General features: G+C 39.5%; 1 protein-coding gene across 1 annotated transcript in view; it reads right to left on the minus strand.

Annotated features, from left to right (window-relative positions):
* natd1 (N-acetyltransferase domain containing 1) overlaps positions 1 to 27,532 on the minus strand; it is a 52,573-nt gene that overhangs the window by 16,473 nt on the left and 8,568 nt on the right. Inside the window, 3 exon segments of the mRNA NM_001008089.1 lie at positions 6,857 to 6,975; positions 9,101 to 9,340; positions 13,547 to 13,679. Coding sequence (NP_001008090.1) covers positions 6,857 to 6,975; positions 9,101 to 9,194 — 213 coding nt within the window. The 5' untranslated portion in view covers positions 9,195 to 9,340; positions 13,547 to 13,679.

The following is a 27,532-nucleotide window of genomic DNA, read 5'->3' on the forward strand; positions in this document are numbered from 1 at the left end:
AGTGTTTGGAACATGTCCGTGAGTAAAACATTAACGGCCTCTGATTGGGATCTGCGGGATGAGTCGGCAGAGTGTGTCTGGGTTGTCCTCCTCTGAGGAATAGCCCTCTGTTTCTGGTTGTGCCAAATTGGTTGCAGTATTGATTGCTGTGTCCTGTGTGACAGATTTGTCTGCGGAAGTACCTTGTTGTGGTAGTTGCATGGTAGAAATCTTCTCTAGAGAAGAGGAAATACCTAACAAGGTGGTTTGGAAGGGCTTAAACCAATCTGGTATCTCGGCTAGGCTTTCAGTATGTTGAGGAGAAAGTCTACTCTTTTTGCTCTCCTGAGCTTGTTCTCTGGGCTTAGTGCGTTTGCTTTGCCTCTTGCCTGCACCCAGTGATAGATCTGCAAGCCTTGGTGGGTCTGCTTTGTCTGGTTTAGGGGAGTTGCCTGCCTCAGAAGCCATGTTAGGCTGCTTAGTGCTCAATAGATAGCTAGGGTAGACAGAGGGTATAGACCAGATATATATGGGGAAAAAACAGGGAGGGAGCTGTGCCCACCGTACCTGTGGCGTTTGATGTTTGAAAACGCCTTATTCTTATGTTCCCCCGCTTATAAGAATTTCTTGTGGGAGCAGAATAGTTTGCGCTGCTTGTTCCCTGCTAGCGAGCGTTTGCGGAAGTGCGCGCTGCATTGGTCCCGGAAGTTCGGGTTGGCGCGTCTACGCGCGAAAGGGAAATGGCGCCACTTTTGAAAAAAGTTGAAGTATGCCGCCGAGAAGGACCGCTTAGAGAGGGTCTTATGGCGGTGCTGAGGCGGCTCGTATGGCAGCGCTTGGCTTGCCGTCTTAAGCCCGCGGCTTCTAGTGGGTCCAGGTAGCGCTGTCGCCTGCCTGTGGGACCAGCCTTTTTCTGTGTAGGGGTTGGAGGCAGCGCTGCAGCATGCCGTTTCCATTCCCCCTGTCAGAGCTTTGGCGGTGCAGGAGCCTGCCGTGTGTGCTCCTCTGTGTGCCGTGTAAAGGGGATGTAGGCAGCGCTTCAGCATGCCCTTTTCTATTGCCCCTGACAGATTTTTGGCAGCGCAGTAGCATGCCCTGTCATCTGTAGTCCATGTGTTACTCCTGTAATGGATAAACCTGAAAGTAATACGTTATAAATGTAAGATAAACAATAAAGGAATAAAGAAAAAGAAAAATGAAGTAATAAAGAAATCAGATATAAAGAATAAAGAAATAAAGGGAGCAGAGCTCCCAGGCTTCCTGCCTCCAGGAAGCAGGATAGCAAAAAACTGTTGGAGGCGGGGTTAACGCGGGGAAGAGGGAGGAGGAGCAGGGAGTACAGGACCTAGCTGTTTTTTCTTCTTTTACTATCCTGCCTCCTAAAGGGAAGAGCGCATTAACCCATTGTACCTGTGCTGCCAAGGGACGACCGAGAAATAAATAAATAAATTAAAAAAAAAATAAAAAAAAAAATATATATATATATATATATTTGTGCATCTTGTCGCATGTATGTGGTCCTGGAGCAGCAGTTCCATGCAGCATTTACTTGTGAGAGATGCAGGTGGGTTTTCCTCTTGGAATCTGAGGTGCAGAATCTAAGGGGGGAACTGGCAGCACTGAGGGCAGCTGCAAACATGGGGGAGAACAGGAGGCTCACTGAGCAACCACTGGCAGGGGCCGGTGTAGTGGGGGGGGGAGAAGGGACAGTGGAGGTTAATGAGGGAGACAAATTTGTAACAGTTAAGAGGGGCAGTAGGGGACACAAGGGTAGGGGGGCTGGTTCAAAGCTTGTACAAACCAACAGATTTGCCGCGTTAGGTGAAGATGCTGGGGAAGGCAGCTCTGAGCTGGCGTGTATGGAGCAGGCTGACTCTCAGAGCACCCTGGGAGCCGGCACCTCTAATACAGGTGGGGGGAGTAGTGCTAGGAAGGGAAGGCAGGTTATAGTTGTAGGGGATTCAATTATTAGAAAGGTGGATAGGGTAATTTGTCGCAAAGACCCTACATGCCGAACTGTGTGTTGCTTGCCTGGTGCTAGGGTTCGGCATGTGGTGGAACGAGTGGACAGATTGTTGGGAGGGGCTGGGGAAGACCCGGTGGTCTTGGTACACATAGGTACCAATGACAAAGTTAGAGGAGGGGGGGAAGTCCTCAAGAACGATTTTAAAAAGCTAGGTGCAAAGTTGAGGGCGAGGACTTCCAAGGTAATTTTCTCAGAGATATTACCTGTGCCACGAGCAACATTAAGAAGGCAGCGGGAGCTCAGGGAGATTAATGCGTGGCTGAGAGATTGGTGCAGGGAGGAGGGCTTTGGGTTTCTCCAGAACTGGGCTGATTTCTCAATCGGCTACAGGCTCTTTGCCAGGGATGGGCTGCACCTCAATGATGATGGGGCAGCTGCTTTGGGGGAAAAGATGGCTAGAGGGTTGGAGGAGATTTTAAACTAGGAGTGGGGGGGGAGGGTGCAGCGGGAAATTCTGTGGTAGACAGGATAGATGAGGTAGTGGGCATAGTAAGGAAAATTGGGGGAGGAGACTTGCTTCGGGATACTGATAATGGCAGGGAGGCCCATAAGTTGTTTACACGTCATTCTCACGCCGGAACCAGTATTAAATGTATGTTTACCAATGCAAGTAGTCTGACTGGTAAAATGGGAGAGCTGGAGGTACTGGCGTTGGAGCGGAAATATGATGTGATTGGTGTTGCTGAAACTTGGTTGAATGAGTCTCATGACTGGGCTGTTTTTGGGGGGTATACATTGTTTCGGAGGGACAGGGGCAATAGGAAAGGAGGAGGAGTGTGTCTGTTCATTAAGCACGACTTAAAAGCAAATATTAAGGAGGAAGTGATGGGGGTAACAGAGGGAGCTGAATCCTTATGGGTTGAGCTTCTCACAGATAGTAAAGAATCTACCAAGCTAATTGTAGGGGTATGCTATAGACCCCCTAATGTAAGCGAAGAGGAGGAGGCCCAGCTCCTGTTGCAAATAGAAAAGGCTGCTAGTTTGGGGCAAGTGATAATAATGGGGGATTTTAATTACCCTGATATTGACTGGGGCAATAGTACTGCCAGGACAGTAAATGGGAACAAGTTTATAAACTTGCTGCACGACAACTTTATGTCACAGGTTGTTGAGGAGCCAACCAGGAACAATGCTATACTAGATCTAGTGATCTCTAATGACCCAGAACGTATAGCAAATGTGCAAGTGGTTGAACCCCTGGGTAATAGTGACCATAATGTTATTTCATTTGATGTTTGGTGCAGGAAACAAATTTACACGGGGGCAACAAAGACACTGAATTTTAGGAAGGCAAATTTTAGCTCCTTAAGGGCAGCGCTTCAGGGCATAGATTGGGGCATTATGTTTTCTGATAAAAATACAGAGCAGAAATGGTTGTCATTTAAAATTATATTAAATCATTACTGTTCTCAATTCATTCCATTAATAAGAAAAAGTAGAAGTGTTAAGAATCACCCCATGTGGCTTAACTCTGAGGTAAAGAAGTTAATAGGGAAAAAAGGAAAGCTTTTAAGAAATATAAGTCAGAGGGGACAGTAGCTGCGTTTAATGAATATAAACACTATAACAAGTGTTGTAAAACAGCAATCCGGAAGGCAAAGATAGAAAATGAGGAGCGCATCGCGGCCGAGGCCAAGACTAACCCCAAAAAGTTTTTTAAGTATATTAATAGTAAAAAGATGCAGGTTGAGGGTGTGGCCCCATTGAGTTATAATAACAATATGGTTACAGCGGATACAGAAAAGGCAGATGTGCTTAACCAGTTCTTTTCTTCTGTGTATACAGTAGAGGAGCCAGTGGGCCAAGTCTCACCCAATAGCTTCACTGTTGCCTCAGCTCCAACTACACAGTGGTTGGCACAGGATATGGTGCTTAAAGGGTTACACACGATAAATGTAAACAAGGCACCTGGGCCAGATGGAATACACCCTCGGGTACTGAGAGAGCTAGGGGCAGAATTGCAGTGGCCCTTGTTTCTGATATTCTCAGACTCTCTTTCATCAGGTATGGTACCTAGTGATTGGAAGAAGGCGAATGTCACTCCCATATTTAAAAAGGGAATAAGATCTCAGCCTGGCAATTATAGGCCTGTAAGTTTGACATCCGTGGTGGGCAAGTTATTTGAAGGCTTGTTAAGGGATCACATTCAAAATTATGTAGTGGAGAATGGCATTATGAGCAGTAATCAGCATGGCTTTATGAAGGACAGGTCATGTCAGACCAATTTAATTGCTTTTTATGATGAGGTAAGTAAGAAGCTGGACAGTGGGGATGCAGTAGATATAATCTATTTGGATTTTGCCAAAGCATTTGATACCGTTCCCCACAAACGACTGCTTTCTAAGCTAAGGTCTATTGGTCTTAGTGAAGTCGTTTGCACATGGATAGAAAACTGGCTACAGGATCGGGTACAGAGGGTGGTTGTTAATGGCACATTCTCTACTTGGAGTAAGGTTCTCAGTGGGGTCCCTCAGGGTTCTGTACTGGGTCCACTTTTGTTTAATTTGTTCATAAATTACTTAGGGGAGGGTATTATGAGTAATGTATCAGTGTTTGCAGATGACACAAAACTCTGCAGACCAGTCAATTCTATCCAGGATGTGACATCCCTGCAGCAGGATCTTGACCAACTGGCAATCTGGGCAGCTAAGTGGCAGATGAGATTTAATGTGGATAAATGTAAGGTCATGCACCTGGGATGTAAAAATATGCAAGCCCCGTATAACCTTAATGGGACTGCACTAGGCAAATCCATAATGGAGAAGGATCTTGGAGTCCTTGTAGATAATAAACTTGGCTGTAGCAAGCAATGCCAGGCAGCAGCTGCAAGGGCAAACAAGGTTCTGAGCTGTATTAAAAGGGGTATAGATTCACGGGAGGAGGGGGTTATTCTTCCCCTTTACAGAGCACTGGTAAGGCCCCATCTAGAATATGCTGTTCAGTTTTGGTCTCCAGTGCTCAAACGGGACATTATTGAGCTAGAGAGGGTCCAGAGAAGGGCAACTAAGCTGGTAAAGGGTATGGAAAGTCTCGGTTATGAAGAAAGACTGGCCAAGTTGGGTCTGTTTACACTGGAGAAGAGGCGCTTAAGAGGTGACATGATAACTATGTATAAATATATAAGGGGATCATATAATAACCTCTCTAATGTTTTATTTACCAGTAGGTCCTTCCAACGGACACGAGGGCACCCACTCCGTTTAGAAGAAGGGAGGTTCCATTTAAATATTCGGAAAGGATTTTTTACAGTGAGAGCTGTGAAGTTGTGGAATTCCCTCCCCGAATCAGTCGTACTGGCTGATACATTATATAGCTTTAAGAAGGGGCTGGATGGATTCTTAGCAAGTGAGGGAATACACGGTTATGGGAGATAGCTCTTAGTACAAGTTGATACAGGGACTGGTCCGATTGCCATCTTGGAGTCAGGAAGGAATTTTTTCCCCTCTGAGGCAAATTAGAGAGGCTTCAGATGGGGTTTTTTGCCTTCCTCTGGATCAACTTGTAGTTAGGCAGGTTAGGTATAGGCATTATGGTTGAACTTGATGGACGTATGTCTTTTTTCAACCCAACTTACTATGTTACTATGTTACTATATATATATATATATATATTTATATTTATATATATAATACACACACATGGCACTTGGAATTTTAAACTGCTACTTCTTTGGTTCAAGTCTGCAAATTGTCTTAGAATACTACTGTCTAAATCATACTAAGGAGCTATTTTTAAGGTTCTCTAGCCCTCATATTTAAGAAAAAAAACCATAATATTTGTAATTGGATAGAGAACTGACTGAAAGATAGATTACATTAGAGGGCTTTATAGACAGATAGGGGATGTTCTTTTTTTCCCATAAAAATGATCAGCACATCAGAGGCCACCCCTTTAGATAGAGGAACTGAGTTTCTATTTGAAGAAACGTAGGTGGTCACAGTGAGGGCAGTGAGGTTGGGGAATGCCCTTCCTAGTGATGTAGTAATGGCAGATTCTGTTAATACCTTTAAGAGGGGGCTTGAATGAGTCTTGAACAAGCATAGTATCCAAGGCTATTGTGGTACTAAAATCTACAGTTAGAATTGATGATGATATACATAGTTTATGTACGTGAGTATAGATAGGTCAGTATAGGTTTGTGTGTGCTAGCCTTACTTGGAAGGGTTGAAATTGATGGACTCTGGTCTCTTTTCAACCATTTGTAACTATCAGACCACCTCTTCTAAGGAAAAACTTGTAACAGCCCCCGCCCCACCAGTGATCCAATAGTTGGTCTGACGGCCTATACTGACAATACTGATCTCACTTCCATGTGTGCTTTAGGCACAGCATTCAAAGATTACTATAAAAAAGCAGTGACAGGCAGATATGATTAAATACTATGGGCCCGATTCACTAAAGTCCGAAATAAGGAGTGCTATTTATAGCATGCGTTAAAAATCTTATCACTTCTTATTTTTCACTCAATTCACTAAAAGGACACTTGTCATAATTAAGAAGCGATGTTCTTGGCGTTATTTATCTTGTGACATATTTTCAAGCAACGTGCTGCGTAATATGTTGTGCGCTGCGTAATATATTGCTTGAAAATATGTCGTTGCAAGATAAATAACGCCAAGAACATCGCTTCTTAATTAATTAATTAATTAAGTGTCCTTTTAGTGAATCGAGCGAAAAATAAGAAGTGATAAGATTTTTAACGCATGCTATAAATAGCACTCCTTATTTCGGACTTTAGTGAATCGGGCCCTATATATCCAAACACCCACAATGGATAAAGTCACATACATTGAATATGTCTTCTGTGTTCCTTTCTGTAGTATCTATAAGTGAAACACACCTTGCACGTACCTTAGCAAGATGTTTGGCTATCCCTCTCCCTCTGAAGGCATCTGGAACTTCAGTGTGTTGCAGATCCACAGTTTTTTTCCCCACATATTCATATAAAAGGACAGCTCGATCATGGCAACCTACATAAAAAGGTGCAAGATTACTGGGCAGCGACCCTAGAAAACAGCATAAAGTACCACAAATGAAAAGCTCATTCTTAAGTACCTTTTCATGAGAAAAATCTAATTTTATTCAAAGCCATGGAAAAAAACCCCAATATATTACAGTGTCCTATTTCACAGATAATAGTCATAATAAAGTACTTGTCTGCTGTAAGATTAAAGCCCATGTGTAGTTTCAGTAGTGTGAAGTCCAGCTGAGCTATTATAACCTTTTCAGTTTTTGTCTTATATTGTGTTTCAACTTTAGGTTTAATAAAAATGTCAGAATAACATAGGCTTAGTTATATATTTAGACCTAGACGAAAAGTATCCTCATTTATGTTGGCAGTGACAGGCTTGGATTGCATCAGCTCCCTATCTAGTAGTTCTTTGGTTTTTTCCCAAAGCAGACACCATCTTCATACAGCTTTATAATTGCTGAGATTTGGCAGTGATGAAATGCCTTGTATGTTGTGTTCTTCTGAATGACATGGAAAATACTAGTATTTTATTATATTAGTACAGATAAAGGATACATTATCCGGAAACCCATTATCCAGAAAGTTTCAAATTACAAAAAGGCTATCTCCTATAGACTCCATTTTAGACAAATGATTCTAATTTTTAGAAATGATTTCCTTTTTCTCTGTACTATTAAAACTGTACCTTGTACTTGATCCCAACTAAGATATAATGAATCCTTATAATGCTTGGATGAAAAAATCCTATTTGGTTTATTTAATGTTTAAACGATTTTTAGTAATCACCATTTTTGAAGAGCAGGTAGTCAAATTAAAATCAAACAAAGATGCTTTAATGTTTGAAAGAAAGGTGCTCAATATGAAGACCAATAAATAAGCAATCATAAAAATACATTTACATAGTTTATAGTCTGCATAGTGTCAGCACTACACATTAGAGCTGCTTTCAGGTAACCTATTGTTTGTCCTACTCCCATGTAACTGGAGGAGTCGTAAGCCGGACTTGGATTTCTTACTATTGAGTTCTATTCGGATATCTGCTGGGAGCCGCTATCTTTCCATTGTTCTGCTGATCGGCTGTTGGGGAGGAAAGGGAGGGGGGTAATATTACTCCAACTTGCAGCTCAGCAGAAAAGTGTGACTGAAGTTTATCAGAGCACAGTTCACATGGCTGTGGCAACCAGGAAAAAGAAGAATATGGCTAGCTCCATGTGAAATTTCAAAATAAAATATAAAAAAAAAAATAAGTTTGTGTTTTTGAAAAATGGATTTCAATGCAGGGTTTTGCTGCTCTACCTGAGATACCAGGTATGATTATACAATACAGAAAGCTCTTATTTAGATGTTGTGTCTATTTGGAGCTCCTTAGGTTCCCACTATTATCTGTTCATTATCCTGGGAGCCAAACAATTGTATCAGCTTGATATGGCACCCTGCACATTTGGTGGCAAAAACAGATGGGATATAATAGTGTATGGTCAACTTAAGCCTCTGCACAATTTTGTTTTCCACAAAACTCTCTCTTGAAACACCCATCTTTTCTCCACAACAGCCTCTCCATACTGAATAGTGAAACTGTACAAATCACCCTTCCCTTATATCTGTGCAGTCCTTTTTTTTTAATACCCATATTTGTGCCAAGAAACCAGGTAGCATTTTGGACTTTTATTATGTAACAGGAGCATACAGGGCATTTCCTGGGGCCATTTCGCCTGGACCCAAGGTCCTTAATCAAAAGGTCTGTCCCTGGGACAGACTGAAACCTAATTGTATAAAGACAATTGTTATTTATGTGCTCTAGCTTTTCCACACATATATAAGCTATGATGCAATAACCCTTTCATTCTAGTAGCACTGTGGGTTCTGTAGTTGGTTTAATCTACCCCACTAAACCTATGCATCACACCTCTAGAAGTGTCAAGTTTAATTTCAAGTTGTTTATTGATGCCCACTTCTAAAATGTATAGAAAACCATGCATTAAAACCTGCCCTTTTCAGACACAACCCACCCCCATATGCCTCCGGTTTCACTGATCTAACCTGTCATCTAAAGAAAGCTTAGGTTTGCCCACTCCGATTCTATATAACCAATTTTTCTTTCCCTTCCCATTACCCTTCCATACCATTTAGCCGGACAGAAAATTGCCTTCTTTTTCTGTCATGTTCCACTCGAATTGAGCTACTTGGATCCATGCTGTCCAGTACTGAGTGTGCCATGTGCGACTCCGGTAAATACGGCCCAGAAATCAGCGGTTAAGTCATGTGCTGCAACCAACCTACGGCAGCTGAGAGTATCCTACCACCAAACCTACAGTTGTACACACGTGCCGTAACCAATCTTAGGGCTAGATTTTTCCTTGTCCCTGCAGTGAGAGAAAGATTTTTCCAGTATGAATCAACATGCAGAGACCTGTCTCTTCATACAATACGTAGTTCAACAATTGGTCTAGCATAATACTACAATATGGAATTACACTATGAAATTTTGTAGGCTTTTTAATTCAAGTGTATTTTTCTGTTATGCATTATATTGTTACAATTTCAACATATACAGTACATGTTTATTGTTTAACAGTAATAACAGCAATAATTTGCCCAGTGTTGTTTAGTCATCCAGAACAGAGATCTGGGGTATTCATATGAGTGCTCCACACAAGGGTCTATAGGTTGATAAGTTCAGCTTGTTTTACATTGATTTTTACATTTTAAACAACTCACTTTGTACAGCATTTACTTCTCAACAAGCATAGGACATGGTCAAATAAAATGTATGAATTTATGCTCCACTGAGAGAAAAAACCATAGCCACAAGATCACAAGCAAATTTTGGAAATGTTACAGACAAGAGCATAGTTTTGAAGTGCTGCTTTTACTGGATTATCATGTTACCTATTACCTATTCAAAATAGGCTAAGGTTAAAGAATAAGTAAACCTATTTTTTTCTCTCTCAAACATTACTCCAAATAACCCCCAGAATACCTTAGCCCCCATTCAGTCTGATCACAAGTCACACTCAAATGTAAAAAGTGTTTGTGAGCTACACAAGCTTGAAAAAAGTTCTTTGGGGATGCCAAATAAAGGCTGTGATTGGCAATTTGTAGTCCCATGTTGATTTCTGGCCTGCAGCAGGCTCTGCTTGGAGTAAAACTGTGTCTCTGTGCTTCCAAAACTTGTCTCCAAGCCAGAGATTTAAAAACGGCACCAACTTTGATGCAAATGGGAGCTAAATCTAAGGGGTTGCTGAGCAAAATATTGCTCATGAGTCACTGACCTAGATGTTTCTCTGGGCTCCTTACAGTAATCCTCTTGAGGGAATACCATCTGTGGGCACCCAAGGTATACAAAGAAACATTTTATGAAAAATTGTGACCAGTGATGCATAAATATCAATACAATCCATTAGATAAGATATTTTATTTTACTTCTGGATATATGAGAGTCCATAATATCCTGCTGTACTGTACTTCAGACTCTTGATGGACATCAAACAAAATAGAAGAAGGAGGGACAGACAACAAAAATGCATTTCTAATAATGGGTTTAATTAAGGAAATGTAGGAGTCAGGTAGTCACTGACCCAATAAAAATCATGGTGGCAAGTGACCAAAAGAAGTTGTGGGACTGAGGAACTAGCAATAGGAATTTGTGGTGCATTAATCCTGGTTGAGACAGAGCCAACATGACAGAAGATGAAGAAAGGAACATTTTTGAAGAATAGCAGGCGTGGAAGAAACTAAGTCCATAAGCACTGAAGCAGACCAAAAATGTTATGACTGTTATAGCATCTAAGTTTAGTAATACTATTAGAAATAATACCAATAGTATTACAAATAGTATTCGGTACAAATAAGGAAATGAAGAAAAAGAAAAAAAGCAAAATCATTGGTCTTTGTCAGTATCGGATACTGCGAAAAGTCAAACATACATTTGCCTAAGGCCCTTTGTTACAAAGTTAAGGCGGGTTGAAAAAAGACCAAAGTCCATCCCCTGCAAATGAACCCCACTGCACATATATACACACACATACTCTTACTGACCTATCGATACACCTCACATATATAAACCAATACTTATTGTAGATCGAATCACAACAGACTTTAATATATTGCTTTTTCAATAAATAATCCATCCTCTTAAAGGCATAACTAGAATCTGCCATCATGACATCACTTGAACGCGCATTCCACAACTTTACTGCCCTCACCTTGAAAAACCATCTACACTGCTTCAAATGAAAATTCATTTCCTCTTCTAATCTAATGGTGTGTCATCTGGCGCGTTGATAGTAATGTATGAAAAAAAGGTCACTGTCTGTCTCTAACCCCCCTCTAATGTATGTGTTAAGAGTAATCAAGTTCCCTTGTAAGCATCTTTTTCCAGAGAAAACAACCCCAACCTTAACAGTCTTTGCTCACAGTTTAAACCGTCCATCCTTCTTACCAGATTAGTTGCAAAGGAGAAGGAAAGGCTAAGTCACTTGGGGGTGCCAAAATGTTATGTAGAAAAGGCATGGGAACTTACTTGAACGATAAATGGTTCTCTGAGCAATGACGACAGCGGAATGGTAAGGATGATATTAAAAAAATGTTTTTACTTAAAGTTTGGGGCAATGAGTTAAAAAATAGAGTGGTCTATAATTGGGACAGCAAAAAATGACAAGTGTGTCATTGGGACAACCTTGGGGTGGTGCAAGTATAAAACAAAGTGAATGCATCCTCACTGCATGTGGTGTGTCTTATGTAGTGTTTAATTTCCTTAAAGGGGATCTATACCATAAATTTTTAAAATGTACTAAATCATGTAAAATAGTGGGCGGTGCAAGAAGGGCTGTAGCAAGCAATGCCAGGCAGCAGCTGCAAGGGCAAACAAGGTTCTGAGCTGTATTAAAAGGGGTATAGATTCACGGGAGGAGGGGGTTATTCTTCCCCTTTACAGAGCACTGGTAAGGCCCCATCTAGAATATGCTGTTCAGTTTTGGTCTCCAGTGCTCAAACGGGACATTATTGAGCTAGAGAGGGTCCAGAGAAGGGCAACTAAGCTGGTAAAGGGTATGGAAAGTCTCGGTTATGAAGAAAGACTGGCCAAGTTGGGTCTGTTTACACTGGAGAAGAGGCGCTTAAGAGGTGACATGATAACTATGTATAAATATATAAGGGGATCATATAATAACCTCTCTAATGTTTTATTTACCAGTAGGTCCTTCCAACGGACACGAGGGCACCCACTCCGTTTAGAAGAAGGGAGGTTCCATTTAAATATTCGGAAAGGATTTTTTACAGTGAGAGCTGTGAAGTTGTGGAATTCCCTCCCCGAATCAGTCGTACTGGCTGATACATTATATAGCTTTAAGAAGGGGCTGGATGGATTCTTAGCAAGTGAGGGAATACACGGTTATGGGAGATAGCTCTTAGTACAAGTTGATACAGGGACTGGTCCGATTGCCATCTTGGAGTCAGGAAGGAATTTTTTCCCCTCTGAGGCAAATTAGAGAGGCTTCAGATGGGGTTTTTTGCCTTCCTCTGGATCAACTTGTAGTTAAGCAGGTTAGGTATAGGCATTATGGTTGAACTTGATGGACGTATGTCTTTTTTCAACCCAACTTACTATGTTACTATGTTACTATGTAAGGGGGAGCGGAGGAAGGGAGGGAGAGAGCAGAAAAAGCCAGGCACGTAGAATGCATGTGTCTGGCTTTTCCTATGGGGACCCTGGGCGATTGCGCCCCAGAGGCCACTCGTTCCTCCCATGTGCTCGTTGCCTAGGGGCTGGGAAACGAGCGTGGAGTGAAGGAGCGGTTTGAAAAGCCGCTTCTCTGATTCCAAACCTAGAAGTACAGCAGGACGTAGAATCTACGTCCTGTGGCACTTAGGTGCTTTTATACACAGGATGTAGATTCTACGTCATGTGGCACTTAAAGGGTTAAAGGACAATTTCACACTTAAATCAACCCCAAAACCCCCAGAAATGTGTTCAAACTTTAAACAACCTGACAAATTTAGTAAAGTGGGAATGGTATTTAGGGGGTGTGGTCACAAAAAAATTGCTGGGCTAAGCACCATTTATTTTTGTCACTTTTTACATTTTTCAAACGTTGGAAGGTATGCTGCAGGTATAAGTTCAGAATTATGTTCATACAATTTTATTGATTTTAGTTATACTGTGTAATGGATTGTCGGCCATTCTTTTTATACTTTGGGCAGCTAGAAGAGATTTGAAGAGATGGGCGTCAGTTTGGTTTTTAAAGGCAGAAAAATAAGGCCCTTTGTCTAGCCCAAAACATTTTGTGTTATCCACTAACCCGGTAAACACAATGCAGTCAAATTATTGGGTACGTTTCCTATTACAAATAGATTTTAGGGTTTAGAAAAGGGCTTCTAAAGGTATGGAGGAAGATAAATGTCTGAGGAGTCAGAGCTTTATCTTTTCCAGTACGGCAATATAAATTTACAAAGAAAAATGTTTTGGGGGGGGGGGGTTTAATAAAAAAAAAAAAAAGCTAGATGGATGGGATAAAAAAGGGTTACAGGCACTTTGGGAATTAAAATTGACAAACATGATGGTAACTTACCTGCAATGCAATTCCAGGTTTGGCGTGCTGTTGTCCCTGTAGTTATTGTAATGTTGCATATTTTTGGGGGTTTATGCAAGACCCATTGCGTTCTCACCTAGTCAGTTTGTGCAGCTGCTGTTGGGTTTGGGTCCTGTGGAACCAACGTATGGAAATTGATGTTAAAATGCTTATGTAAAATATGCTGCATTAATCAACTTTATATAGATCTTAACCCTTTCACTGCCAGCCCTTTTGGACAAAGTGGAACTTCTACTGCCAGACAGTTTTTGAACATTTTGCACTGTATCACTTTAGGGGCCTTTCCTTGGGGGGACTTTTAGTTTACCGAGGAAGACAATATATCGTTGTTTTCAGGACAACCTAAGCTTTTAAAATATGGTAGAATTTTTGTGTAATTCCAATTCTGTAACAAGATATAGGTTTCTAAATGTCTAAAAAATTTTAAAAAATTATTTTCCATAATATAAACACATGCACCAGAAACAAAAATTAGTTTATGCATGAAAATACAACTGATTTGGAAAGTCCCATGTCTCCTGAACGTGCCAATACCAAATATATATAGTTTTATGGAGATTTCTCACTTGTATAGGTCAAAATGCCCAGCAGTACACTACCAAATTTCCAAAGCACTGCTCCAGAAAGCTGCATACCTTTAGATTTCAAGGCCAAAACTTCCACTAACAGAGGGTTTATCCCAGAAAATTATACATTTTTAGAAAGACTGTTTACTCCAAACTACCAAGTTGCAATGCTTTCCTAAAGTTATTGGTTTTTATAAAAATGTGAAATTTTTTAAAAATCGCTTCAAAGCTTACAGTCTGTAGTATCTTATCTCCAACAGGTCATAAAGTAACCAAATAAAACACCCTAAATATGAACGCCAGGGGTCCACTGAACAGTTTGATGCCCAATATGTATAGGTTTACCTAAGTATGTGGCATATAGGGGCCCCCAATGTGTACATACCCCCATATGTACTGTCATTTCTGCTCCTGTAAAATCAACACATTTACATGCAAAGCATTATGTGGGATAACGCTTTAAAAAAGTACGCTCACCCCAGAAAGCCATATATTTTTGGAAAGTACACATTTCCCTGAATCTAAAATGGGTACCCATTCCTTTTTACTCCAAAATACCAAGCCGCAAAGCTTTCCTAAGTTTGACGATTTTTATGACATTTCCAAATATCACCTCAAAACTTCCATATTGCAGCATCATATTTTCTACAGGTCATTAGGTACAAAGATAAAACACCCTAAATATGAACCCCAGAGGTCAACTGAACAGTTTGATGGACACTGAACATAGGTTTATCAAAGCACATGGCACTTAGGGACCCCAAAATACAGTGGAGGAAATAATTATTTGACCCCTCACTGATTTTGTAAGTTTGTCCAATGACAAAGAAATGAAAAGTCTCAGAACAGTATCATTTCAATGGTAGGTTTATTTTAACAGTGGCAGATAGCACATCAAAAGGAAAATCGAAAAAATAACTTTAAATAAAAGATAGCAACTGATTTGCATTTCATTGAGTGAAATAAGTTTTTGAACCCTCTAACAAAAAAAGACTTAATACTTAGTGGAAAAACCCTTGTTTGCAAGCACAGAGGTCAAACGTTTCTTGTAATTGATGACCAAGTTTGCGCACATTTTAGGAGGAATGTTGGTCCACTCCTCTTTGCAGATCCTCTCTAAATCCCTAAGGTTTTGAGGCTGTCTCTGTGCAACTCTGAGCCTGAGCTCCCTCCATAGGTTTTCTATTGGATTAAGGTCCGGAGACTGACTAGGCCACTCCATGACCTTAATGTGCTTCTTCTTGAGCCACTCCTTTGTTGCCTTTGCTGTATGTTTTGGGTCATTGTCGTGCTGGAACACCCATCCACGACCCATTTTCTGTTTCCTGGCAGAGGGAAGGAGGTTGTCGTTCAGGATTTCACGATACATGGCTCCGTCCATTTTCCCGTTAATGTGAATAAGTTGTCCTGTGCCCTTAGCAGAAAAACACCCCCAAAGCAAAATGTTTCCACCCCCATGCTTGACGGTGGGGACGGTGTTTTGGGGGTCATAGGCAGCATTTTTCTTCCTCCAAACACAGCGAGTTGAGTTAATGCCAAAGAGCTCTATTTTGGTCTCATCAGACCACAGCACCTTCTCCCAGTCACTCACAGAATCATTCAGGTGTTCATTGGCAAACTTCAGACGGGCCTGCACATGTGCCTTCTTGAGCAGGGGGACCTTGCGAGCCCTGCAGGATTTTAATCCATTGCGGTGTAATGTGTTTCCAATGGTTTTCTTGGTGACTGTGGTCCCTGCTAATTTGAGGTCATTAACTAACTCCTCCCGTGTAGTTCTAGGATGCTTTTTCACCTTTCTCAGAATCATTGACACCCCACGAGGTGAGATCTTGCGTGGAGCCCCAGAGCGAGGTCGATTGATGGTCATTTTGTGCTCCTTCCATTTTCGAACAATCGCACCAACAGTTGTCACCTTCTCTCCCAGCTTCTTGCTAATGGTTTTGTAGCCCATTCCAGCCTTGTGCAGGTCTACAATTTTGTCGCTGACATCCTTGGACAGCTCTTTGGTCTTTCCCATGTTGGAGAGTTTGGAGTCTGCTTGATTGATTGATTCTGTGGACAGGTGTCTTTTATACAGGTGACTAGTTAAGACAGGTGTCCTTAATGAGGTTGACTAATTGAGTAGAAGTGTCTAACCACTCTGTGGGAGCCAGAACTCTTAATGGTTGGTAGGGGTTCAAAAACTTATTTCACTCAATGAAATGCAAATCAGTTGCTATCTTTTATTTTTAAGTTATTTTTTCGATTTTCCTTTTGATGTGCTATCTGCCACTGTTAAAATAAACCTACCATTGAAATGATACTGTTCTGAGACTTTTCATTTCTTTGTCATTGGACAAACTTACAAAATCAGTGAGGGGTCAAATAATTATTTCCTCCACTGTATACCTTGTGCACACTAATTTCATGGCTTACATTTACCTAATTTATAAACACATGGCAGTTTTATGAGGGGTAGAAGCTGCAGAAATGTAGGGTAACCCCTAAAAGAAATTGGAATATTTTACAGGCAGACCCAATATTGGAAAAATTTGAATATCAAACCGGGTGTAGTAAATAGGAAGGCTAGGTCTATAGCGAGTATTGTTGCCCCTAATAGATTGAAAAATGACCAAAAGAAAAATACAAGTGGGACTTGGTTGGGCGATGTAAAAGGCTTTTTTCCTTGTAAACGATGTAAATCTTGCAAACATTGCAGGAATGTAAAAACCTTTTCAAGTAAGAATACCGATTCTATAAGGCAGTTGAGAATAAGACTGGGAGAACATCTGAGAGGTCTGAAAAATAAAGACAATGATAATCCTTTATATAAGCACTTTGAGTACATGCATAATGGGCAATATATGAAATTCAATATGTGTGGTATTGATAAAATTGATGAGAGAAGTGAAGGAAACTTAGTAACTAAACTTCTTAGGTTAGAACCCAAATGGATATTTGCACTGGATACGGTGATACCAAAAGGAATGAATACAAAATTTGAACTGAAACCATTTCTTGTTTCATCTTGGAAATAATCTTTATTTAATTATATTATTGAACCGAAAAAGAACTGTATTAAATATTTAGTATTTGACTGGTCTGGGCCAATATCAACATAAGAGCATCTATATTAAAAATTGTTTTTGAGAGATTTGTATAAATAAAAAATGAATTTTTAAAAAGTTTTTAAAATACATGTATGCATTGTCACTTTAAATATATGGTGCAGTGTTCATTATGCTTCAGGGGTAACCAAATAATGGTCTGTTCACTAGATGTGTTAGTAACTATGAAAGGTATCTCTGAGGCATAGTGAAACTGAAGAGTTAAAACTAATTGGTAATACTGACAGCACCTGTGATTGTGGCCACCATGTAACACTTTTTTATATTTACTTTTTAGGCTCAAAACTTTTAAGATATTTGCATTTGCAGAGTTTGAAATTACTGTATATTAATTTAGATTTGATTATATATTTTCAAAAAAGTTAATTAGTTTTTTTTTATAAAATTGTGTTTGATTAATTATAATTTGTGTTTAATACAGGGTGGTCTTTCTTTGGGGGCCCAGTGGAATGCATATTTGAAGGTTTATGGAATGTATGCCCATTACAGGGCACTAATGGTAACCCTGAAAAGACTTCTGTGTAATTATATCATTATGTAATATATGTTTGCTACAGGGTTCTAATGGTAACCCTGAAAATGGACAAATTAAGGTTTTGGGTATAAAAAGGGAAGTGACACGGGCACACTATACTTCCTCTGATGAAGCACCTAGTGCACGAAAGGCGTTAGGAAGGAGAGAGGGTGCCATGTAGCATGGGAAGTACCTTTCCATTTGGTATAGTATGGTTTTGTATTTTGTATCTAAATTTTGAGCCAATAAATGGTTGTGTTTTTCACTGAATATTGTGCTTAATTAACCCCTAAAAGCCATATCTTTTTGGAAAGTACACATTCTGACAAATCCAACATGGGTAAAAAAGACTTTTTACACAAAAATACCAATCTGGAAAGCTTTCCTCAAGTTAATGGTTTTTATGACTTTTCTGAAAAAGGCCTAAAATTGTTGCAATTTGCCATATTTATCTTACAACATTCCTTACATGTAATGACACATCACCCTAAATATGAATGCCAGCGGTCTACTGAACAGTTTGATGCCCAATATGCAAAGATCTACCAAAGTATGTGGTGTACAGAGGCACCCAAATGAAAATAGTACATAGGAATTTTCTCAGCTGCCAACTCAATTTCTGCAAAAAAAGCCCAATGACCGTGTCTTATGTGCCGTAAGACCCCCTAACTGTAAAGAAAAACCCAGAAAACCATATTTTTTAGAAAGTACACATTCTGACAAATCCAACATGGGTAAAGAGTCCTTTCTACACCAAAGTACCAATCTGCAAAGCTTTCCTAAAGTTAGTGGTTTTTATGACATTTCAGAAAATCGCCTAAAAATGTTGCAATTTGTTGCATTGATCTCACACAATTTCTTGCTTACAAAGGCAAATCACCCCAAATAGGAACACCTAAGGTCTACTGAACAGTTTGATGCCCAATATGCATAGATATACCAAAGTCTGTGGTATGTACAGATAAGGAACACTTATACAGGGATAAAAATGCAATTTAACCACAAAAGTTGTGTAAATCGATGAAACAACAAAATAAGTCACACAACAGCGTAATTAGTGGTTAGAATAGTAGATCCAATAGTCACGCTGCCAAAATAAAATTTTTAGGGAAAAAGACAAAGGGGTACAAAAAAATAATTTTGTTTATACATGTGTGCACACATCTAAAATTTATGTGACAGTGTGCCAGTGTGTATAAGTATGCTAAAGTGTACTAGACTGTGCAAAATGGGGAAAAAAAACTGCTAAATTGTGTGAAAATGTGTATATTAGGCAATTAAAGAGCACTTACCAGTAGAAGGTCTCAGGGATCGCAGGCAGGCAGTCCTCTCTGAAGTCCTTGCAGCACAGGAAGTGTGTGGGCTGCGCTGGGGGGAGCAAGGAGAAGGGGAAGACACAGGACAAGCAGCAGACCTAGCTTGTAGCTAGGTCCTGCGATGCAATCGTTGCCGCAAAAGCCGCCGATGCAGAGAGAATCGCACTAGTACCAATAACGTAGGTACTACGTTCTTGGCACATAACTTTTTTTTTAAAACAACGTAGTACCTACGTTGTTGGCAGGGAAAGGGTTAAAGGAGAAAGAAAGGCTAATAAAGCGTTAATCTCAAGCTGCAATATATGGTTTTCTAGGGTGTCCGTACTGTTAGGGGGTCTTATGGTACATAATACACATACTGGGTGCAAAATTTGCACGAGCCAGAGCGTCTTATGTGAAAATTCATATGCACTATTTTTATTTGGGTGCCCCTGTACACTATATAGTTTGCAAATCTATGCATATAGGGCATCAAACTGTTCAGTAAACCCCTGGCGTTCATATTTAGAATGTTTTATGTTGATATGTTACAAAATGTGTGGGTACATAATGAGGTAAAATGCAAGTTTTGTGACAATTTTTAGAAATGTCATAAAAACCGTTCTGTTTAGCATAACTTTGTAGTTTGGTAGTTTGCAGTAGAAAGATGTATTTACCCATTTTTGTTTTGTCAGAACGTGTACTTTCGGAAAATGTATAGTTTTCTAGGGTCTCCGTACTGTTAGGGGGTCTTATGGCACATAATGCCCATGCCATTAGCTTATATTGCAGCGTATACACTTTGTATGCACTAACTTCCTTTTGAGGTCTCTAAATGTAAGATATATCGGTGATCCTATGCACAGTGGGCATCAAACTGTTCAGTGGACCCTTGGCTTTCATATTTAGGATGTGTTTTCTTGGTACCTAATGTTATGTGGGAGATAAGGTGCTTGAAAGTGGAAGGTTTGATGTGATTTTCAGGTATTTCAATAAAACCTGCAAGTTTGGGAAAGCATTGCGTAGTTTGGAGAAGAACGACATGGGTACCAATTTTGAATTCACCCGAATGTGTACTTTCCGAAAATATATGGTTTTGGGGGGGGGGGTCAATGTATTTTTTTGTGTTTTTACCCCACAGAAAATGCAGTAAACGTGTTGAATTTTCAGTAGATAAAGAGATCTCTGAGGGCAATTTGTATGCACTAACTTCCTCTTGGGGTCTCTAAATGCCAGATACATTGGTGATCCTATGCACAATGGGCATCAAACTGTTCAGTGGACCCTTGGCTTTCAGATTTAGGATGTATTTTCTTTGTACCTAATGTTATGTGGGAGATCTGATGCTTGAAAGTGGATTTGAGGTGATTTTTTTAGAATTTTCATAATTTTTTATAGAAACTGCTAAATTCAGTAAAGCATTGCTGTTTGGTACTTAGGAGTTGGAAGACAGTTACCCATTTCGGATTCGGCAGAATGCGTACTTTTCAAAAATATATGGTTTCCTGGGGTAAACCTAATGTGTCAGGATTTTTGGCTTTGGAATCTTAAGTATGCCGTATTCTGCTGTAATGCTTTGAAAATTTGGTAATTTACTGCTTGGCGTTTTTGATCTATAGAAGTCAGAAATCTCCATAAAACTATACATATCAGGTATTGGCATGTTCAGGAGACATGAGGCTTTCCAAATAAGTTGTATTTTTGTCCACAAAATAAAATATGTCTCTGGTATAAATCCCTATATCATGAAAAATAGCATTTTTTCTTTTTTGTATTTCAAGCTCTAAATCTTGTTCCAGAAGTGGAAATACACAAAAACTCAGGAAGATTTGAAAAGCGCAGGTTCTCCTGAAAAAAATCAATATATATATACCTAACCCTTCCCCCAGTAAAAGCCCCTAAATTGAGAGAGCACAGAATGTTTATAAAACGTCTGGCACTGAGGGGAACCAAAATGTCAAATTCTGCTGGCACTTAAAGGGTTAAATGCTGTGCCCAGATTTTTTTGTTGATGGTTTGAAAGAGCAAGACCATTTCAGGGTCATGAAGTGTTTATGCTAGAAGGAAAATCCAGCTTCACAAGAAGGATTGACAAATTTGATTAAGGTGAAAGGAAGACGAAAGAACAGCTATGTTTAACTGCTGCTGATTTCCAACAGGCCATTGACCTGGAAAAGACAGATGTAATTAAATGTTTCTGCAGTTGAAACTTGTTCAGAATTTCAATTTGTTGAAGAACAGTGGCACAATGTTACATAGTTACATAGTTACATAGGGTTGAAAAAAGACCAGTGTCCATCAAGTTCAACCCATCCAAGTAAACCCAGCACACCCAACCCACACCTACCAATCTATACACTCACATACATAAACTATAAATACAACCACTAGTACTAACTGTAGATATTAGTATCACAATAGCCTTGGATATTCTGATTGATCAAGAACTCATCCAGGCCCCTCTTAAAGGCATTAACAGAATCTGCCATTACCACATCACTAGGAAGGGCATTCCATAACCTCACTGCCCTCACCGTGAAAAACCACCTACGCTGCTTCAAATGGAAGCTCCTTTCCTCTAATCTAAAGGGGTGACCTCTGGTGCGTTGATTGTTTTTATGGGAAAAAAGAACATCCCCCAACTGCCTATAATCCCCTCTAATGTACTTGTACAGAGTAATCATGTCCCCTCGCAAGCGCCTCTTTTCCAGAGAAAACAACCCCAACCTCGACAGTCTCACCTCATAGCTTAAATCTTCCATCCCCTTAACCAGTTTAGTTGCACGTCTCTGCACTTTCTCCAGCTCATTAATATGTGATAGTACTACCCTCCAATCAAAAATAATACAGCCAACCCAGTGGTCTGATCCCTCTGAACAAACCCCCCCCATCTCCAGTGGGGAAGACAAAAGGGAGAACAGGGGGATAGAGGCCACAGACACAGGAAAACAGGCAAGTTAGAGTTAGTTAGAGAAATAAAACAAATGATACTGATCAAGGGAATAGTTAGTTCTCTCAGTGAAACAAATACAATGAGGAGGTAAGCCTAAGAAAACTTTAATTTCACAAATAACTTATAGACTGTATTGCAGACATAGATCAGGACTAGGCATCACCTTTAATGTTCTTTGAATCAGGTGAATAAGAAATCAAAAATATATATCTTGAAAAAACAAAAAAAAAAGCCCAATGGGATTGGCATGGACTCTTGTCAGACGATAAGCTTGATGCCCAAAAGTTCACAATTTCATCATTTTTTTCAGGAAGAAATAACTTAAAGGAAATTTAAGTTATTTATTGAGAAACAATGGTCCCAAATTTTGCATCAAAAGTTTCAACACCAAGAATAAAGTGATGAGAAGTGTTAGGATGAGCCAAAACAGGCAGAGAAGTAAAGGGTTGCTTCAGTTTATTAAAGGCTGTTAAAAGGTGTTAAAGCAACCTTGTCTCCTGAAACTCAAACACCCAATTAAAGATGGTCTCTCTCAGATATTTTAGAATCTGTTTAATTTGAAAAACATCCTACTACTCAGTGTAACTGGAGTTTAGCAGAGAACAAGTGGCATAGCTGTGCAGCTGTGAAACATGTCTATACCACATCAAATTTAAAAATCAAATGAAAAAAAAAAAAAAAATTATATATATATATATTATATATATATATATATATATATATATATATATATATATATATATATATATATATATATATATATATATATATATATATATATATATATATATATAAGAAGAAAAAGAAGCCGCTCTCTCAGGACTTAGGTGCAAAAATAAAAAGTAATTTATTGAGTAGACGAACTGACGTTTCGGCTGAACACCTCAGCCTTTCTCAAAGTCAAAAACACATTGTGAATGCTAACATTAAATACAGTGACTGGCGGGAAAATACAAACAGAAACTGGGTGTGACGTCACAGTTTCACGTAGTCCAATACACATCAAGCGTGAAATATTCATTAGCATAATAAACAAATGCGTGTCTCATTGTTTATGTATAAACAAATGCTTTGTACATCCGCAATAAACATAACACCTATAGGGGATATTGCGGATGTACAAAGCATTTGTTTATACATAAACAATGAGACACGCATTTGTTTATTATGCTAATGAGTATTTCACGCTTGATGTGTATTGGACTACGTGAAACTGTGACGTCACACCCAGTTTCTGTTTGTATTTTCCCGCCAGTCACTGTATTTAATGTTAGCATTCACAATGTGTTTTTGACTTTGAGAAAGGCTGAGGTGTTCAGCCGAAACGTCAGTTCGTCTACTCAATAAATTACTTTTTATTTTTGCACCTAAGTCCTGAGAGAGCGGCTTCTTTTTCTTCTTATCTCGGTTTCACTGTGAAGACTGCACCCAGGCGGATTTGAGATTTATACGTGAGTGCCAGTATTGCATTTTGACTATATATATATATATATATATACCGTATATACTCGAGTATAAGCCGATCCGAATATAAGCCGAGGTACCTAATTTTACCTAAGAAAACTGGAAAAACGTATTGACTCAAGTATAAGCCTAGGGTTTCGCACGCAACGGATGCCAGACACTTACATCTTCAAATCCATATACTCGAGTATAAGGCAAGTCCTAGTTAATGAACTCACAAAGGAATTTAGAAAATTGGTATATGACACATTACATAAGAAAGTTGATCTGTGGCAAGTTTATCCATTTGCATCTTGTGCCAAATTGGTAAGAATTTAGTGGCTGTCAGTGGCCCTGACAGCCACATGACACAGGGTCCTAGGTTAGCTGAACTCACAGACTGCACACAGAGTGCAGAATTAATATGTTTCACACAATGAAATACAAACTAAAAAATACAAAACAAAAATACAAAATACAGTCAACTACCAAAACGAATGAATGTTGGGTAAACTTTGTATAGTGTTTAACAGAATGATAGACAGTACTATAGAGCTGCTGATACACTAAGGTAATTACCATGATGACCAGGTAACAAACTCTAATATGTATACTACCCAACACCTTACAATAGCTTACCCCATTTAATACCCGTTTAGATTGCTCTGTAATACTCGGAAGCAGCGCAACAAAAACTTGACAGCACTTCCTTTAGCGCCCTTACTGATCAGCAGCTGCTCTGCGTTGCGTCACTCGTCCGTCCACGCGGGGGGGGGGGGGGGGGGGGGGAGGGGTGCGCGCAACGGATGCCAGACTCTTACTTTCAAATCCATATACTCGAGTATAGGGATATTTTATTTTTTTTTTGCTGGAGGAGAAGTGCTATTAACTGATGCATTTTCTGAAAAAAAAAAAAAAACATGTTTTCCCATGACAGAATCCCTGTCCCAGAGTCTGTATGCTGAAAGCAGATCAGCATTCTTCCTTTAAAATATGTTAGCAAAATTTTTGCCGCAATCAGATAAAAGTATAGGCAGAGAGAAAATTGGGAGCAATGTGGTAGTTGGACAACACAAAGCACCTTACAATGCCCACCTCAAGGACAGTAATAAATGTGTTATAAAGCAAAGGGCCAACGACAGACCCCTGCATTACTACACTAAAAACCAATTAAAAAATCACCACCAACTTCTGGGAGGTGGGTATTCGTAATGGCCGCATTTTAGAGAGCTCCAGCTCCTTCTGTAACTGACACACTGTTAGTAGACCAACTCTTTGAAATTTTGTGCTGAGTGGTTGGTATAAAGCTAGATCTCCAGTTTGAAATACTACCAGCCTGAAACTCAACTTTCCTGAGAGGCACGACTTTCCGCATGTCAAATATTGCCTTTTGAATATTGTTGGTAAATGCAGACTTTATTCAATGATGTCAAATTTCTTTTTATCCTTCACGGATCCCTTATCTGATTTTCTCTAGAGAGCCTTACCCCCCCATCTGCTATTTTTGTCAATTGTCTATTTTTGTCAACAGTCATAGATACCAGGCAAATCAGTCGCCAAACAAGACAACTAAAACCTCAAGGACCATCCTATAGATAAGAAATGACAAAAATCTCCAGACTGCCCCCTTCAGTGAATCAGCTGATTGACAGATCTGTCACAGAATTGGTCTGAGCAATCGTCTCTAGCTGCACAACCAGATAATATCAAAAAGCATCACCTTCTTTCTTCAATGGCAGCAGATTATACACCGGTCTTGGGTCAACTACTGAATCGTATCTCAAACTTAGAGGATGACTTTGAAAAACCCAAACGGCAGAACGTGAAATAATGATTGATTGGTTTTGCATGTATAGCCCATTTCGAATCTCCCAAGAGCAATGGGATTTAGACTTTCAATTTCCTATTTTTTCACTACTAGATCTGGGTAATAGTGGTCGTAGTATCTAATTTAATTGTTTTTTCCTAAACCAAACAAACATAAATTGGGTCAGCAAAGATTCTAAATTTTAAGAGGCACCTATTACCCTTAAATTGCTTCCCCCACCAGAGGTGCGGGCTAATAGAGCACTGAGTGTTGTGCCACAGACATGTGCATGACAAGCAAGTGGCACAACTTGCCCATCATGTGCATGTGACGTAGGCGGGTAATTTGCACCCACTGCTCCTACATCACATGCATTAGTCTGCACCTCTGGTGGTGGAAGCAATTTCATTGCGATAGGTGCCCTTTAAGGAAAGCAAACTTTACCGCCTTTAAAACAGCACTTTATCAGGTACATTGGGACACAATGATATTAAAAGGGTTGTTCAGTTTTAAGTTAACTTTTTGTATGATGTAGAGCAGTGTTCCCCAACCAGTGGCTCGTGAGCAACATGTTGCTCTCCAACCCCCCTTGGATGCTGCTCCCAGAGGCCTCAAAGCAGATGCTTATTTTTGAATTCCTGGCTTTTGTGAAAGTTTTGGTTGCATAAAAACCAAGTATAATGCCAAACAGAGCATCCTGTAGGCTGCCAGTCGACATAGGGGCTATTACGTAGCCAATTATAGCTCTTATTGGCACCCCCCAGGAACATTTGTCATGTTTGTGTTGCTCCCCAATACTTTTTCCATTTAAATGTGGCTCACGGGTATAAAAGGTTGGGGATCCCTGATGTAAAGAGTGCTATTCCGAGACAATATGCAATTGGTTTTCAAATTTTTTTTATTTTTTTTTTTATTACTGGTAGTTTTTTAACATTACTGAAAACCTCTAAAAATGATGCAGTTTGCCACATTTATGTTGCGCAACTTCTTACATACAAATGCAAATCACAATATATATGAATATATACCAAAGTATGTGGCCTGTAGGGACCTCAAATAAATAGTGCATATGAATTTTCTCAGCTGCAAAAAAGCACCCTGCCAGCATATTATTTGTTGTAAGACCCCTTAAATCTACACAAATAAATGGTTTTTGTAAAGTGCACATTATGACAAATTCCAAAAAAAAAAAAGGGTAAAGATGTCTTTCTACACCAAACTAAAACTGCAGAACAATGCAGAGATACCCATGCAAATCAATTAAATATATTTTTTTTGTACACTTACGTTTCAAAGTTAAGTAAAACCCCCTCAAACCCCAAAGCAGCAAAAATCAATCTTCAATAATAAAAAAAAAAAAAGTGTAACAAAAAAGACCGGAAGGACTTCTGGCAGCAATATAGGGTCCCTGGCAGTACCTATTAGATATGTGCTTGGCAGTTAGAGGCTTTTCCTGCCAGCATGTATAGAATCTGTGCTTAATAGGCAAAGTGTAATGAGATGGAAAAATTTTGGTTACAGATGTGCATAATTGATTCTTTCCTTACTGTTTAGAATGGAAGAGTGAGATACAACATGGCTCACATTCTAACAAATTGTCAGCAGCTGATAGAGGATATTGTACTTAAATGTTAAAGCAAAATTAAGGCTAAAAAGCCCAGCTTTGGCAAAAATCAAGCAGATTATACACTGCAACCACACTGTTCAAGTTCCTACTAACTTTAAATAAAACAATTACATTTGGTTGACATAATCTGTCCCTCAAAGCCATGGTGATTCCTACTGATAATGCCATTCTCCAGAACTAATCTTAAATATAATATACAGGTATGGGACCTATTATCCAGAATGCTCGAGACCTGGGGTTTTCCGGATAAGAGGTCTTTCCGTAATTCGGACCTCCTACTTTAAGTCTGCTAATAAAATTATTTAAACTGTAATTAAACCCAATGGAATTGTTTTAGCTCCAACAAGGATTAATTATATTATTATACGGTTTTATTATTAGAGAGAAAAAAAGAAATCATTTTTAAAAATGTGAATTATTTGATTAAAATTGAGTCTTTAAAATTGAGATGGCCTTTCCGTAATTCGGAACTTTCTGGATAATGGGTTTCCGGATAAGGGGTCCGATACATGTATTAACATGCATTCAAATAACTTACCTACCACAGAAACCTACAAATTGTCTCACAATCTGATTAAGTGAACAATTCAGAATAAATTCTATGATGATGAGCTGCCCAGACCCTGAGGCAGCAAAACAGCCCCAAACCCAGG

Source organism: Xenopus tropicalis, chromosome 9, assembly GCF_000004195.4.
Source record: "Xenopus tropicalis strain Nigerian chromosome 9, UCB_Xtro_10.0, whole genome shotgun sequence".
In the NCBI taxonomy this organism is placed as follows: domain Eukaryota; kingdom Metazoa; phylum Chordata; class Amphibia; order Anura; family Pipidae; genus Xenopus; species Xenopus tropicalis.